This window comes from Ranitomeya imitator, chromosome 1, assembly GCF_032444005.1.
Source record: "Ranitomeya imitator isolate aRanImi1 chromosome 1, aRanImi1.pri, whole genome shotgun sequence".
Taxonomy (NCBI): domain Eukaryota; kingdom Metazoa; phylum Chordata; class Amphibia; order Anura; family Dendrobatidae; genus Ranitomeya; species Ranitomeya imitator.
In genome coordinates, this window is record NC_091282.1 from 1150176332 (window position 1) to 1150193362 (window position 17031).

The 17031-nt window shown below is 50.8% G+C and overlaps 1 protein-coding gene across 3 annotated transcripts in view; it reads left to right on the top strand.

Moving 5' to 3' along the window:
• The window catches only part of ARAP2 (ArfGAP with RhoGAP domain, ankyrin repeat and PH domain 2), a 598685-nt gene that overhangs the window by 208577 nt on the left and 373077 nt on the right, over positions 1 to 17031 (top strand). For all 3 annotated transcript variants that reach the window (XM_069744626.1, XM_069744628.1, XM_069744627.1), the window contains exons 12-13: positions 375 to 460; positions 662 to 844. In XM_069744626.1, coding sequence (XP_069600727.1) covers positions 375 to 460; positions 662 to 844 — 269 coding nt within the window. The remainder of the gene's footprint in view (positions 1 to 374; positions 461 to 661; positions 845 to 17031) is intronic.

Sequence of the window (17031 nt, forward strand, 5' to 3'; positions counted from 1 at the left end):
AATGGGCCCCCTTATCTCTCAGGCTCCTGAACTGCCACAAAGGTTGCACCAATGATATGTCCATCCCTGATTAGCCTTTCAGGACATTTTGAAGAGGTAAGATTGATGGGATAACCCATTTTACTACTTATTTCCAAATTAACTGTAGAAAATAGTAGTTGTCTTCCAGCACATCTGTGTGGCCAGTCAACAAATAGAATACTTTATGCTCAGTTCATTCATGACTGCACTTTATAATGAAAGCAATGATACTACTGGGAATGGAGCAATGCTTAAAAAAAGTTTTAAAAAATTGCACAAATATATATAGCACAAAAAATGCACCAATAATCTTCAATCAACACATTTAACACACTTGTGTTTTTTCCTGAAAGGTCAACATAAGATCCTTGGAAGCAAAATTTCAAAGGTACAAAGCTTAAAACTAGATCCGACAATATGGAGCAATGAACTTGTTCAGGTACGGTACAAGAATACTTTATATTCCCTGTCATTGAAGTCAATATGGTAGATTATGATTCCAGAACTTAGTGGGTATCTTAATCACAGCCCTCAGTCTATGTTTCATCCCCACAGTAAAGTAAAAAGATCTAAAAAGCCGGCAACACATATAATAAATGATTTCATTATGTTTGGGTTTGTTCGTGTTTTCTTTTGGTAGCTTTTCATTGTTCTGGGAAATGAAAAAGTTAATAGCTTCTGGGAAGCAAATCTTTTGCCTGAAAACGTGCTTTGTGTGACCTCCACTATTAATCAGAGAAGATTATTTGTTGCACAAAAATACAAAGAAGGAAGATTTAAAAAGACGCTTTCTCCGAGCCCAACTTCTCAGCAACTAAATGAGGTGTGTAAGTATCACAAAGTGTATATGTTATTTTTCACCAGTGATTTAATAAAGCAAGTGCACAGAGTCTGGCTGACATATAATGTTTAGAAGAATAAAAGGGCAGCAAATAATGCATTACTATATAACATTCATTTTGGATGCTACGTCAGGATTGAGGTTCCAGATATGATAGAGTAGAATGTAAGCATTTCATTAGTTTTCTTTTATTTACTCTTTTATTATTATTTCTGTGACTTTAATTGAGATTTTCCAATATTTACTTAAATTTTTATTGTAATAATAATAGTTATTATTAATATTTTCTATTACATAGTATTTCTGCAATTGTTTAACTAGGTGTGGGACAACCACAAAGGAAAATAGCAATTGCCATATTTTTTGGACTATAAGATGCATTCTTTACAAAAAAATTGCGAGGAAAATTGAGGGTGCGTCTTTTACTGCGTACGCAGGATTACCAGGGGGTTGTGGCAGAGGTGTGATGATGCTGTGGAGGTGGGCGGTGCAGAGTGCACCTGAGCAGGGTCCCTTCTTCAGGATACCGGCGTCAGAAATGTGGTGACACTGTGGCTCGGTGTCAACAGTGACCAGAGCTGAGTGCATCACTGGTTTTCCTGCAGCCTTCTTTCTGAAGCCGTGGCCCACCGGAGGCTTCAGGAAAATGGCCGCCGGAGGCTGCGAGTGTGCCAATTTAAATCTTTGCAGCACTCGGCTTCAGGAAAATGGTCACCAAGATCTCAATCTGCTCAAGCGTGGCCTTCAGGGGCAATTTTCCTGAAGCCTCGGGCAGCCCACGGCTTTAGGAAAATGGCTGCAGTGAAGCTGGTGATGCACTTGGCTCTACTCACCTTGAACTCTGGGCCGTGGTGTTACCACATTTCTTCCACTGGAATCCTGAAGAAGGGACCCTGCTCCATGCTCTGCCTCACCGCTAACGCCGGACCCACAGCATTGCCCCACTTCTGCCACCGACGGCATCCTGAGGAAGGGACCATGCCTGCTATGACCCTGCTGTACCATCGCCAGCCCTCAGGTAAGATGCCTTAAAATCAGACAATAAGACAGACTCCTATCTTATAAAAACCTTTTTTTCTGCTATTTTCCACCCCAAAATTTTGGATGCATCTTATGGTCCGATGCTTCTTATAATCCGAAAAACATAAATGTGTTGTCCACTACTGGATAACACCATGTAAATAGCTCTGCAGCAGAAAACACAATAAAAATAATTAAAACTTACCTCTCTGACCTACGCTGTTCCTGGCATGTCGGTGATGTGACCATTGGTGGTCACAAAACATTGTTTAGTCAAGTGACTACTGCAACCAGTTAGTGGCCATTGGTTAGCTACAACGTTTCAGTTGATGCATATAATGAACTGTACGAACGTAACTGCAGTTGAAATGGACTATATGTCAGTCCTGTTCAAATACCCTGCCGTGGTTTATAGAGCTATAATAAACCAGGCACGGACTTTGTAAAGAAAATACGGTCTTACTGTGTGTTATATCGCTGCCAAGGGAGTATTCCCCAACCCGTTAGCAATCGCTGAATCACATATGGTGCTAGACTGTGGGCAACGATCCAGGAAGCACGTGTGAGGTGATTATTACTGTAACTCGGTGGGGTTATGAAGTTTGCTTTCGAACGGCAGGTCCACGAAGCTTACAAACGTCTGGCTGTAACTCGGCGGGGTTACGAAAAGTTGCTGTGGATCGGTGGATCCACGAAGTCTGCAGTGCGGAGCTGTGCAGAGCCTTGTGGAGAGTAGCTGCAGGTGCAGCAGGAGGTTCTGCAGCATCAGGAGCTGCAGTTTCAGCAGCAGTGGCTTGTGGTCAGCACCCAGAGGTGCCGGCAGTTTGTGACTGCAGCAGGAGCTGTGGTAGCACCAGCAGGAGCTGGTGAGGTGTCGTAAGGACATTGGTAGTCCTGATCGTGCAAACAGTTAAAGGTCCATTCCTGGCCCAAAGAGATTTTCTGTGTACTGTCCGAACTGGGGACTGAGAGTACTGTGGGGAAGTCCATAGGGTGTACCCAAGAAAACGGGGTGGTGTCCCTAAAAGTGGGTGGCAATCCAAAAAGGATGATTGCCCAGAAGGGTGTGGAGTCCCAAAAGGGGGCAGTGACGCTAAAGGGAATGGAGTCCCAAAAGGGGGCAGTGACCCTAAAGAAGGTGGAGTCCTGGGAAATGGTAATTACCCAAAGAGGATGGAGCATTCTGAAGTCAAAGGGGTGGCACAGACAGATTGTTGCCAAGGGCAATTGTACTATGTGTGTCCAATCTGCTCTATGAACTACCCACCTGGCAAGAGGCTATGTGGGTGTGCCCAGCAGATGAATGAAGAGGATATGTTTGGACTGGTCGATTCTGGGAGCACAGTGACTCTGGTGAGGGTTGTGCCCAAGGGATGGGTAGTGACCAAATGGAAGATGGGGGTAATCTGTATCCATGTTGGCACTAAGGATTGTCCAGTTGCCAGGGTGATCCTGGAGGTGGCCAGGGACATAGCATTCTATGATGTCGCTATAGTCCCAAGCATAACCCTGTCCGATGATAATGGGGCTGGACTCTAGGTTACTCACAGACTTGTGAGAGAAGGGAGCTCCTCTGCAGCAGGAGCACAGAGGGCTCTCTGCTGATTGGGTGGCGTAATTAAAAGTAGTAATACCTTCCAAAATTGATGGGTCAGACGTCAGGTTATCCAGTAGGAAGGGTGCGTCTTCCCAACTTACGGACATGATGTCACCTGATGTGTACCACAAGATGACTGTTAGTGATGTGGAAGATAAAACATATGAAGCTGACACTTATTTAGAGACCAACTGGAGGGTTCACCATGTAGTGGGGTGAGAGACAGACTCCGGGGGTGACTGTGACATGTCATTGTCAGTAGCAACTGCTAAAGCTGAGTACGATATTGTGCTGTCAGAAGCATTGACTCAGTGGAATGACAGTGCTCCACAAGGTGAAGTCAGGATGGTGGTGGCAGCCATACCAGAAAAATATGACCTGTTTAAGTGGGGACTGCTGGTTCCAGGATGACTGATTGGGTGGTGGTGACTACCATTCAGATGGTGAGTGCAGTAAGGATGCCACCTTTGAGACCAAGGGTGTAGAGGTGGAGGAAGCCACCAAAGAAGTGGGGCCTGAAGCAGATACCTCCTCGAGTGATGGAAACTCAACCAATCCAGAGGATGGGAGAAGCGAGTTAAGGAGGATCCAGGAGACAGTAGAAGCCCGTTTGAAGCAAAAGGAGCTTCAGAGGCAGGCTGCTGAGTGCTGTGTGAGTGTCTTGGAGAAAGAGGTGGCGGAGCTCAGAGGTAGCCTGGCAGAAAGCCAGTCGATGAATATAAAAGCCTTGAAGAAGATGGAATGGCAGGTGTCAACCCTGGCCAGACAGGTGGAAGCAGATGACATGCTGAAGCAGATGGCTCCGAGAGCGAACAAAATGGTGAACTTGTGACAGCAGAAGAGAAGGAAACTTCCTTGTTTAAATACATGATAGATGTACCTGAAGACCTGAAAGAGGCATGTGCCAGGGAGTCTATGCATGAAGTGTTCAAGAAGGTTGTGGGGGCGTGTAGGGTGTACTGGACCCCAGAAACTAAACAGCTAGTGGTACTGTCCACAATGGATGTCACGGCGAAGAGAGTAGCTGTCCTGAGTGACCTGCACTGGAGATGTATATGGACGAAACAGAGGATCCTCTTGAGGAATGAAGATGCTGCTCAACGTCTGGAGCGTGCGAAGAAATCTCAAAGTCAGCTGGGCATTATGGAAGACATCATTCAAGTGCCCAGAGGTCTGGTGAGGAAGGTCATCAGAAGACTTGGGAAAATGATGCAGGAGATGATGAATAGGGTGAGGATTCCAGCTGATGACGAGGCCCTGGTCATGGGTGAAGTTGGGATGGTTCCATTCCTTGCTGTGGGATCCATGGAGAGCCTTGGGAATATCTGGATGCTCCTGGAATATCGCGTGGCGTACCTAAAAGTGATAGAGCAGCTAAGACTTGAGAGGGAGCAGATTAATAGAGAGCTGCAGGAAATGGGAAATAGGTGGCCACCACCTTCAAATTGCGGTATAGAGAGGCGAAGAGGTTCGCTAAAGACTGGAGGTCCTCAAGCTGAAGCATACAGAGGACATAGAGACAAATGGAGGAACTGCTCTTCGTCAATAAAGACCAGAAGAGAGATAAAAGAAGGGGGCCTTTTGGAAGAGGTAGAAGTATTGATGCCTTGTCACGCTCGCGCCTGGACTGGTTGGCGCAGGCGTACGGGGGTGTGGCCCCACTGTGCCACAAACCAGACTACCCTGGAAGGGGCGTGACTAAGTAGCTTCCTAGGTGTTCGCTGGAGCCTCTGATGGTGAGGTCCGACTTGTGCAATAGGAAGCTACCAGGTGCCACTCCAGGGTGATGTCTGGCTGTGGCTGCTGATCCCACTAAGGAACGGAACATAGACAGGCAAGCGGGCACGGCTGGCACTCTGGCTGACAGGCGGGCATGGCTGGGACACAGGCAGGCAGATGGGTACAACAGAGACACTGGCGGGCAGGCAGACACGGCTGGCTCTCTGGTAGGCAGGCAGGTACGGCTGGAACATAGGTAGAACCGGTAGGGACCGGTCTGCAGGCAGGTATGTGAAACAGGTAGGATCCTGTTCAGACAGGAGGACTAAGTAACAAGTAGAGAAAGACCGCAAGAGCGGATGCAGAGCGAAAGCACAAGAGCTAGAACCAAGAACAGAAACGCAGGAGGTGGAGTCAAGAGCAGGAGGCGGAGCCAGTGCAGAAACGAAGGAGGCAGAGCCAAGAGCAGGAGAAGTAGAACCGCAAAGAGCGGAGCCAGGTAGAACCGCAAAGAGCGGGGCCAGGTAGAACCGCAAAGAGCGGAGCCAGGTAGAACCGCAAAGAGCGGAGCCAGGTAGAACCGCAAAGAGCGGAGCTGCAGAGCGAAGCCACAGATTGCAGAGCAAAGCCACAGAGTGCAGAGCAAAGTTACTGAGAGCAGAGCTAGAGCTAAGCCACAGAGTGCAGAGCTGAGTGCAGAGCAAGACACAGAGTGCAGAGCTGAGAGCAAAGGCACAGAGTGCAGAGCAAGGAGCAAAGCAAGGTCGCAGAGAGCGCAGCCAAAAACAGAGCAAAGCAAGACACAGAATGCACAGCAGAAAAGGCAAACCAAGACAGAGATATAGACACCAGAATAAGGACTAGACTAAGACAGAGTCAGGAACGAGACAAGACAAAGAGACATGGACACAAGCCAGGGTATGATGCCCCTTTGGGTGGCAGACATAGGCCAGGGTACGAAGCCCCGCTGGGTGGCTACACAAAAACATAAGCCAGGGTACTAAGCCCCACTGGGTGGCTACACAGGACACAGACCAGGGTACAACGCCCCCCTGGGTGGCAGACAAGAGAGAGTAACAGAGACAGGGCCTGGCACCTCAGCAGCTAAGAACTGACTGAGGGAGTAAGTTGCACAGGCCCCCACCAATGGGTGGGGATGTCTTAAATACAGGAAGCCTCATGGCGATTGGCCAGGGACACCTTAGCAAGGTGCACACAGTCTCTATATGAAACAGGAGTTGCTGGCGCCCACCCCCTATGCACACAGACAGAGCATGCACAGAGCAAACAGCAGACATGAGGCACACAGCATGGAGCTGGCAGCAGAGAGAAGTCACCACAAGGCCCAGAGAAGTTAGAGAGTTTGAGTGTAATACAGGTGGGGGATGGGAGGCCATGCATTGATGCCAGCAGGGTTGTTACACGCCTCAGTTAGCTCATTGCTGAGTGACGTAGGCGGGAGACCCTGTAACTGATGTGAGGACAAAGAATCACAAGACCATACTGACTGCTGGGGGTGGGGGAGGCCTAACAAGGGTATGATAATGAAGGATGCTCAATACTAACTGAGAGGACCCTCTCAACTAGTAGGGTAAGGTGACTTGGATACCCGATCTCAAAACCCCTGTTGTGTAACAAGTAGTGTTGAGCATTCCGATACCGCAAGTATCGGGTATCGGCCGATATTTGCGGTATCGGAATTCCGATACCGAATTCCGATACTTCCCGCGTATTGGATACCGGAATCGGAAGTTCCCAGAATTCAAACTGAACGCAGCAGCCAATGAGGAATGATTGGAAGTGTGGGCACATCCTGTTTAGCATGGTGGGCATGTAAATACTGGCAAGGCTTGGATTGGCTGCTGAAATGATGTCACTCTGCACTATAAAAAACGCTGCCGCCATTTTGCGCTCACTCTGCTGTGATTTCAGTTAGGGACAGGACGCTGTGTTCTAACTGAGGGCCAGTCGAGCTAGCTAATTGCTTTATTTTCCTTTCCAAAGGCTAATTTAGCAAAACGCTGTGTGTTCTTCATTGTTCACCTTGCTCTTGCCTTGCAGCGCTGTTTTAACAGCGTTCTGCAAGGTCTCTGTGTGTGTGTGTGTGTGCAGCTCACTCTGTAGTCGGTGTGCAGCCATATACCCGGTTGTATTCAGCTCAGGGGGGTTCACACTGCCTCACACAGTTGTCCTTTTTTGCTCTTAGTGCAGCCTGCTGCACATTTTTTCTCAAATTTCCTATTAGTGTTTTTCCACCAGTCTCCAGCTCTATTGTGGAAAAACACTACATAGGATAACCTAGAGGGGGGTTTTTGGGCCTTGCAGCGCCGTTTACGGCTGTCTGCACGGTCTCCGTGTGAGCCCAGCTCGCCCTGTAGTCTGTGTGCAGCCATAGCCGGTTGGATTCAGCTCAGGGTTCGTTACTGGCTCATACCTAGAGAAAAATGTTACTTTTTTTCAAATAGTGCAGCCTGTTTAAAATTTGAAAAACAAAAATTCCTATTAGTGTCTTTCCACTCGTATCCAGCTAAATAGTGGAAAAACACTATATAGGATAACCTAGAGGAGGGTTTTTTGGCCTTGCAGCGCCGTTTACGGCTGTCTGCACGGTCTCTGTGTGAGCGCAGCTCGCCCTGTAGTCTGTGTGCAGCCATAGCCGGTTGGATTCAGCTCAGGGTGCGTTACTGCCTCATACCTTGAAAAACAATTTCCTTTTTTTCAAATAGTGCAGCCAGTTTAAAATTTGAAAAAAAAAAATTCCTATTAGTGTCTTTCCACTCGTATCCAGCTAAATAGTGGAAAAACACTATATAGGATAACCTAGAGGAGGTTTTTTTGGCCTTGCAGCGCCGTTTACGGCTGTCTGCACGGTCTCCGTGTGAGCCCAGCTCGCCCTGTAGTCTGTGTGCAGCCATAGCCGGTTGGATTCAGCTCAGGGTTCGTTACTGCCTCATACCTTGAGAAAAATTTTACTTTTTTTCAAATAGTGCAGCCTGTTTAAAATTTGAAAAAAAAAATTCCTATTAGTGTCTTTCCACTCGTATCCAGCTAAATAGTGGAAAAACACTATATAGGATAACCTAGAGGAGGGTTTGTTGGCCTTGCAGCGCCGTTTACGGCTGTCTGCACGGTCTCTGTGTGAGCGCAGCTCGCCCTGTAGTCTGTGTGCAGCCATAGCCGGTTGGATTCAGCTCAGGGTGCGTTACTGCCTCATACCTTGAAAAACAATTTCCTTTTTTTCAAATAGTGCAGCCAGTTTAAAATTTGAAAAAAAAAATTCCTATTAGTGTCTTTCCACTCGTATCCAGCTAAATAGTGGAAAAACACTATATAGGATAACCGAGAGGAGGGATTTTTGGCCTTGCAGCGCCGTTTACGGCTGTCTACTTGGTCTCCGTGTGATTTAAACTAGCTCTGTAGCCCGATCTGCACCAAAAAAAAAGTTAAGTTCACCAAACACAACTTAACACTTGTGTAGGCCTGTTAGGAGGAGCATTTCAGGAATAAGCACACTAAGGCCTTAGTACTTTTCTGCTTATCTTTATCTGTCAACCAAGATGAAGAGGGCAGGGAGTAAGGCACGTGGGCGTGGGCGCGGAGCAGGGAGAGGAGCAGGGAGAGGACGTGGTGATTCTGTGCCTGCTGCGGGCGCCGGTGACTCGTCGTCACTCAGTTTCAGCAGGGAACAGTCCTTCATGCGCAGCTTTGTCGGAGAGCGCCGTGCACCGCTGCTACGTGAAGACCAAATTGAAGCCGTTGTCGGGTGGATGGCAGCTAACGCCTCGGCATCGACTTCAGTTAGTGCCACATCCTCTCAGGCACAGAGCACTGGAGAGCAGCCATCTGTCTCTTCACCACCTGCCAAATTGGCCAGGCAGTCAGAGAGCCCAGGACAGGAGCCGTCTCTACTTCTGTTCTCTGAATCTCTTGGCTTGGAAACAGGGGGCCAGCCAAGCAGCATTGGAGAAATGGAAGAAGAGGCAGTGTGCAGTGATGCCCAAAAGCTTTATCTCTCTGACTCTGAAGAGGCAGGTGGGCCAGTGCCTCCAGTGACCACAGCGCAGTACGCATCTGATGATGAAACTCAGGTGCCGCTTTCTGATGCGTACTGTGCTGCCGAGACTACCCAGGAGGAGCAGTTGGTGGCAGAGGGTAGTGGAGATGATGAGGTCCTTGACCCATCGTGGCGTGAGGAACAGGAAGGTGGTGGGAGCAGCTCTGAGGAAGAGCTTCCCCTTACGGGCCAAAGAGGGAGAGGGAGGGGGAAGACTGCGGAGCCTGTAGCCTCCACTTTGGCACCCGTTAGGAGCCTGTCTCTTTCCAAAGCCAAAAAGGGCGCTCCCAAGACTTGCAGTGCCTGGTCCTTTTTTGACACAGTTGCAGATGACATTTGTTTTGTCAAATGCAAGCTGTGTCATCAGAAAGTAAAAAGAGGTAAAAGTGTCAGCAACCTCAATACCACAAATATGTGGAAACATGTGCGGAACAGGCACGCGGTGGAGTTACAGAAACACAGTGAAGACGTAGGCCAACCAACAGCGGCAGCTACCACCTCTTCATCTCGTGTTGCCTCTTCCTCCACTGTTGTCCAGAGACCTAGTGTAATTCCACCCACAGCACCACCTTCCCAGTCATCCTCACACTCCCAGTCTACTCTACAGCCATCGGTAGTCCAGGCATGGGAGAAAAGGCGGGCATTCTCGGCCAACCACCCCCGAGCACAGGCTCTGAATGCAGGCATTGCCAAACTGTTGTCCCTGGAAATGCTCTCGTTCAGGCTGGTGGAGACTGACAGCTTCCGTGACTTGATGGCATTGGCAGTCCCACAGTACAAGGTGCCCAGCCGCTTTTACTTCAGCAGGCAGGCTGTCCCTGCCCTGCACAGGCATGTTGAGGCAAAAATAAAACATGCGCTACTGAACGCCGTCAGTAGCAAGGTCCACCTCACCACCGATGCGTGGACCAGTCAGCATGGACAGGGGCGATATGTTTCCCTCACTGCCCATTGGGTTTATGTTGTTGAGCCAGGTACAGATCGTGCGAGTGGCGCAGGACGTGTCCTGCCCACTCCAAGGATTGCAGGAATCCAGTCTGTACGCATCGACTCCTCCTCTTACACCAGTTCCTCTGATTCCTCTCTGCAGGATCCGTCACAGTCCACCTCCACATGGACCCGTGAACGTTTACCTATGACCGACATGAGCACAGCCGTGGCCAAACGTCAGCAGGCCGTCTTGAAACTAGTTTCATTGGGGCATCGAAGCCACACAGCGCAGGAGCTCTGGAATGCCATCAAGCAGGAGAGCGATGTGTGGTTACTGCCAGCGAATCTCCAGCCAGGCATGGTAGTGTGTGACAATGGCCGAAATCTGGTAGCAGCTTTGGCCCTTGGCAACCTCACTCACATCCCATGTCTGGCACATGTGCTCAATTTGGTTGTGCAGAGTTTTCTGAGTGACTATCCGGATCTTGATGCCCTGCTGCACAAGGTCCGCCTAGAGTGTGCTCACTTGCGGCGTTCCAGCTTGGCCAGATCCCGCATTGCTGCTCTGCAGCGCCGATTCCGCCTTCCGGAACACCGCATCATATGTGACCTACCTACCCGGTGGAATTCCACGTTACATATGTTGGAGCGGTTGTGTGAGCAGCAGCAAGCAGTTATGGAGTACCAGCTGCATCAGGCGCAAAGAAGTCGCAGTCAGCGCCGATCAGACTTCACAACCACAGAGTGGGCCACTATGAAGGACGTCTGCCAGGTTTTGCGTCCTTTTGATTATTCCACGCGGATGGCAAGTGCAGATGATGCACTAGTCAGCATGACTGTCCCCCTTATCTGCCTGCTTCAGCAAACTTTGCAAGGGTTAAGGGATGATGTGGTGGAAGAGGTGGAGGATGAGGAGTCACCTTTTCCATCAGCTTCTGGAGAGTCAGCGCCACGTGGTTCCTCACAAAGGGGTACGCAGGGGCCAATTTGTGAGGAGGATGAGGAGGAGTCAATGGAGGAGGAAGAGCTCCGTCCAGAGGAGGGAGCGACACAATTGTCCAGTGGTCAGTGTGTACAGCGAGGGTGGGGTGATGACGAGCGGGCAGAGATCATGTCTCAAGCAGGGGACAGCGTTTCTGGGCCAGTTGGCACTCTGCAGCACATGGTGGATTTCATGCTGCAGTGCCTGAGAAACGACCGCCGCATCGACCACATTCTCAACATGCCTGATTATTGGGTGTTCACCCTCCTCGATCCTCGCTACCGGGACAACGTCCAAAACCTCATCCCTGCGTTGACCCGGGAGCGTAAATTGCGGGAGTACCACGACACACTGGTGAATTCCATCATCTTCTCCTGTCCAACTGAGAGGAGTGCTGCTAGTGCTTTACAAAGCAGCTCAGTGCGTCGAGGCAGTGGGGGAGGCTCTGCCCAAAGAGGGAGCAGAAGCAGTGCCTCTGCCCAAGGCAAGCCCAGTATGGCACAACTCTGGCACACTTTTGTGTGCCCGCCCCAAATGTCTACACCATCACCGGCGGCTCCAGTCAGCAGGAGGCAACGGTTCCGTCAGATGGTGACAGACTACATGGCTTGCCCTCTTACTGTACTCCCAGACGGCTCTTCCCCGTTCAAGTTTTGGGTCTCTAAGCTGGATACATGGCCAGAGCTAAGCCAGTATGCATTGGAGGTGCTGGCTTGCCCTGCGGCTAGTGTCTTATCGGAACGTGTCTTTAGTGCCGCAGGTGGTGTACTAACAGACCGTCGCATGCGACTATCCTCCGATAACGTTGACCGGCTTACTTTCCTGAAAATGAACCAGGCCTGGATCTCGCAGGAATTTGCCACTCCTCTGCCTGATTAAGTAATTGGGTGTCATCCAGGTCTCCTGCCGTGTTCATCTTTCTACCACCTGAACTGCTATTCCTGGGCTCCAACACCGCCAGTTGCAGCTCAGAAGTGCAGGCTGCACAGTAAAAACATACGACCCAGTGTTATTGGGTTTCAGTAACGTCAGCTGATCCCCAGCTGTGTAGCCGGCAATGTGTCCTGCGACCGCCACGCTGGCACAACAACCTAAATGTAAGGGAACCTGTCCCCCCCCCCCCGTCGTTTGTTACTGAAAGAGCCATCTTGTGCAGCAGTAATGCTGCACAAGGAAAAGGTAGCTCTTTTTTTTTAGCTCTTTGCACACGCAGAACTTAACACTTATAAAATGTGTTCACTGATACCGTTATACCGTCCCGGAGCTGGGACTTTCCTTCGTAATGTGACGCAGCACAGCCGTCATTCCTACCCCCTTGGTGCCATGCGCTGCCTCCTCAGCGTTGTTTTAAGCTGTCACGGAGCCTGCGCTGTTCTGTTATCCCTTGGGCATGCCCTATTTGCGCTGCCTGTCTTCTGACATAATTTGGTGTCAGGCTGGCTGCGCCTGTGCGGCCGCGCTGCCCGAGATCCCGCCTCGCAGTGTCTTCTGATTGAGTCACACTGCGGGCCTGGGATCCATGGGCATGCGCAGTGCATATCTTCCCCTCGGGCTCTCGCTCATTTCCCTCCGCCTTCTTTAGACTGTGCGCCGTCAGCTGATCCCTAGCATGCCACGGCCGTGACACCGCACAGTCTGAAGAAGAGGGAAGGAGGGGAGTGAGAGTCGAGGTTATGCACTGTGCATGCCCATGGTTCCAAGGCCCGCAGTGGGATTACGTTAGACGAGACTGCGAGGTGGGATCTGGAGCAGCGTGGACGCACAGGCACTGACAGCCTGACACCAAATTATGTCAGAAGACAGGCAGCGCTAATTGGGCATGGCCAAGGGCTAACAGAACAGCGCAGGCTCCGTGACAGCTTAAAACAACGCTGAGGAGGCAGCGCACGGCATCAAGGGGATAGGAATGACAGCTGTGCTGTGTCCCATTACGAAGGAAATTCGCACCTCCGGAACGGTTTAACGGTATAAAGGGACACATTTTTAGTGTTTACTTCGGTGTTTGCAAGGAGCATAATTAAAAGAGCAACCTTTTCCTTTTGCATCCTTAGTGCTGCACAAGATGGCTCTTTCAGCTACAAACGTCTTGGGGGGGGGGTTAAAGGTTTCCTTTCAACTTGCTCCAATCAGGCTTCGGCCTACACTCTGTTCCTCTGCTCCTCCTGCTGTCCCTGGGCTCTAACACCGCCAGTTGGTGCCTGGAAGTGCTGTGTGCACAGTCAACAGTCGCTCCTCTGTTATTGGGGTTCAGTAACGTCAGCTGATCCCCAGCTGTGTGTGCGGCAATACCTCCAATCTGCTCCTCCTGCTGTCCCTGGGCTCTAACACCGCCAGTTGGTGCCTGGAAGTGCTGTGTGCACAGTCAACAGTCGCTCCTCTGTTATTGGGGTTCAGTAACGTCAGCTGATCCCCAGCTGTGTGTGCGGCAATACCTCCAATCTGCTCCTCCTGCTGTCCCTGGGCTCTAACACCGCCAGTTGGTGCCTGGAAGTGCTGTGTGCACAGTCAACAGTCGCTCCTCTGTTATTGGGGTTCAGTAACGTCAGCTGATCCCCAGCTGTGTGTGCGGCAATACCTCCAATCTGCTCCTCCTGCTGTCCCTGGGCTCTAACACCGCCAGTTGGTGCCTGGAAGTGCTGTGTGCACAGTCAACAGTCGCTCCTCTGTTATTGGGGTTCAGTGCCACGCTGGCACAACTAAAATGTAAGGGGACCTGTCCCCCCCCCCCCCTAGGCGTTTGTTACTGATAGAGCCACCATGTGCAGCACTAATACTGCACAAGGGAAAGGTCGCTCTTGAAATTATGCTCCTTGCAAACGCTTAACTACACACTCATGTAATGTGTCCCCTCACACCGTCCAACCGTCCCGGAGGTGGGACTTTCCTTTGTAATGTGACGCAGCACAGCCGTCATTGCTACCCCCTTGGCACCGTGCGCTGCCTCCTTAGCGTTGTTTGGTTCCATCATGGACCCTGCGCTGTTATGTTATCCCTTGGCCATGCACAGTTTGCGCTGCCCGTCCTCTGACATCATTTGTTGTCGTCCTGGCTGCGCCTGTGCGTCCACGCTGCCCGAAATCACACCTCGCAGTGTCGTCTAATGTGATCCCACAGTGGGCCTGGTATCCATGGCCATGCGCAGTGCATATACTAGCCTCTCACTCCCCTTCTTCACGCTTCTTCAGACTAGGCGGCGTCAGCTGATCCCTAATAGCATGCCACGGCCGTGACGCCGCACAGTCTGAAGAAGCAGGAAGGAGGTGAGTGAGAGGCGATGATATGCACTGCGCATGCCCATGGATCCCTGGCCCGCAGTGGGACTACATTAGATGACACTGCAAGGTTGGATCTCGGGCAACTTGGACGCACAGGCACTGCCAGTCTGACACCTACATGATGTCAGAAGACGGGCACCGCTAACTGTGCATGGCCAAGGGATAACATTACAGCGCAGGCTCCGTGACAGAACCAAACAACGTTGAGGAGGTGGCGCCCGGCACCAAGGGGCTGGAATGACGGCTGTGCTGTGTCACATTACAAAGGAAAGTCCCACTTCCGGGATGGTTTGACGGTGTGAGGGGACACATTATATGAGTGTGTACTTCAGCGTTTGCAAGGAGCATAATTTTCGGAGCCACCATTTTCCATGTGCAGTATTACTGCTGTACAAGATGGCTCTTTCAGCAACAAATGCCTGGGGGGGGGGGGGTTAAAGGTTCCCTTTCAACTTGCTCCACTGCAGGCTTCGGCCTACACTCTGCTCCTCTTTGATTCCCTGGGTTTCAACACTGTCAGTTGCCACCTGGAAGTGTTGTCTACACAGAAAAAACACTAGGTGATGTGTCAGTGGGGTTCAGCACCGCCAGCTGTTCCCCTGCTGTGTAGTCGGCAACGTGTCCAGCACAAGCCACGCTGCCACAACAGAACAAAAGCTGCCACCAGTGCAGGCTTCGGCCTACACTCTGCTCCTCTCCTCCTCCTGCTGACCCTGGGCTCAAACACCGCTAGTTTTTGCCCGGAAGTGCTAGCTGCACAGAGAAAAACACCAGCCAATGTGTTAGTGGGGTTCAGCAACGCCAGCTGTTCCCCTGCTGTGTAGCCGGCAACGTGACCTGCAAACGCCACGCAGGGACATGAACTGAAATTAAAGGGAACCTGGCCCCACCCCCCCCAGGTGTTTCTATGTATAACAGCCACCTAGTACAGCAGTACTGCTGCATTTGTACAAGGTGGCTGACTTTTTCTCCTTGCCCACGTGGAACTCAACACGTACAAAATGTGTCTCATTGAGACCATTCCACTGTCCCTGAGGTGTGACTTTCCTTTCTAATGATACGCAGCACCACCCTTGGTAGCGTTTCCCGTCTTTTGTCATCATGGTTAGCTGGCTGCGCCTGTGCATCCGCCCTGCTAGAAACAACGCCCCTCGTTGTCATATTTATTTTGTCAGCGAGGGTGTGTTTTATGGGCACGAGCAGTGCATATGTTCGCCTGTCTTAACTCATCTCCTTCCGCCTTCTTCAGACTGTGCGGCCTCCTGGCCGTGGTAGGCGATAAGGGATCAGCTGAGGCCTCCCAGTCTGGAGCAGTTGTAAGGACATGTGTAAGCGGCAAACCTATTTACTGCACAAGGCCACGAATCCCAGCCACGCAGTGTGATTTTTTGAAAACACACTGTGGGTCTGGGATTCATGTCCATCGCTAACCGCAACGGCCGAAATGAAATGAGGTCAGAAGACAGGAAGCGCTCACAGCGCATGGCCAAGGGATCACAATAGCGCAGACTCCTGTACAGCAAATAACAATGCTCAGGAATCTGCGCCCAGTACCTAGGTGCAAATTTTGACACCTGTGCTGCGTCTCCTTAAAAAGACAAGTCACGCCTCCACAACTGTTTGACAGTATAATGGGCTAAATAGTGTACGTGTTTTAGTCAGCGTGTGCAAGGAGCAAAACAAATAGAGCAACCTTTTACTTGTGCAGCATTAATGCTGCACAAGGTGTGGCTCTTGTACCTTGCAACACCTGAGGGGGGTTAAAGGTAACCTTTGAAATTGGTTCAACTAGGCTTCGGCCTACACTCTGCTCCTCTCCTGCTGACCCTGGGCTCAAACACCGCTAGTTTTTGCCCGGAACTGCTAACTGCACAGAGAAAAACACCAGTCAATGTGTTAGTGAGGTTCAGCACCGCCAGCTGTTCCCCTGCTGTGTAGTCGGCATCGTGTCCAGCACAAGCCACGCTGGCACAACTGACCAAAAGCTGCCACCAGTGCAGGCTTCGGCCTACACTCTGCTCCTCTCCTCCTCCTGCTGACCCTGGGCTCAAACACCGCCAGTTTCTGCCCGGAAGTGCTAGCTGCACAGAGAAAAACACCAGCCAATGTGTTAGTGGGGTTCAGCACCGCCAGCTGTTCCCCCGCTGTGTAGCCGGCATCGTGTCCAGCACAAGCCACGCTGGCACAACTGACCAAAAGCTGCCACCAGTGCAGGCTTCGGCCTACACATTGCTCCTCTCCTCCTCCTGCTGACCCTGGGCTCTAACACCGCCAGTTTTTGCCCGGACATGCGAGCTGCACAGAGAAAAACACCAGTCAATGTGTCAGTGGGGTTCAGCACCGCCAGCTGTTCCCCTGCTGTGTAGCTTGCAACGTGACCTGCAAACGCCACGCAGGCACATGAACTGAAATTGAAGGGAGCCTGCCCCCCACCCCCAGGTGTTTCTATGTAAAACAGCCACCTTGTACAGCAGTACTGCTGCATTTGTACAAGGTGGCTGACTTTTTCTCCTTGCCCACGTGGAACTCAACACGTACAAAATGTGTCTCATTGAGACCATTCCACTGTCCCTGAGGTGTGACTTTCCTTTC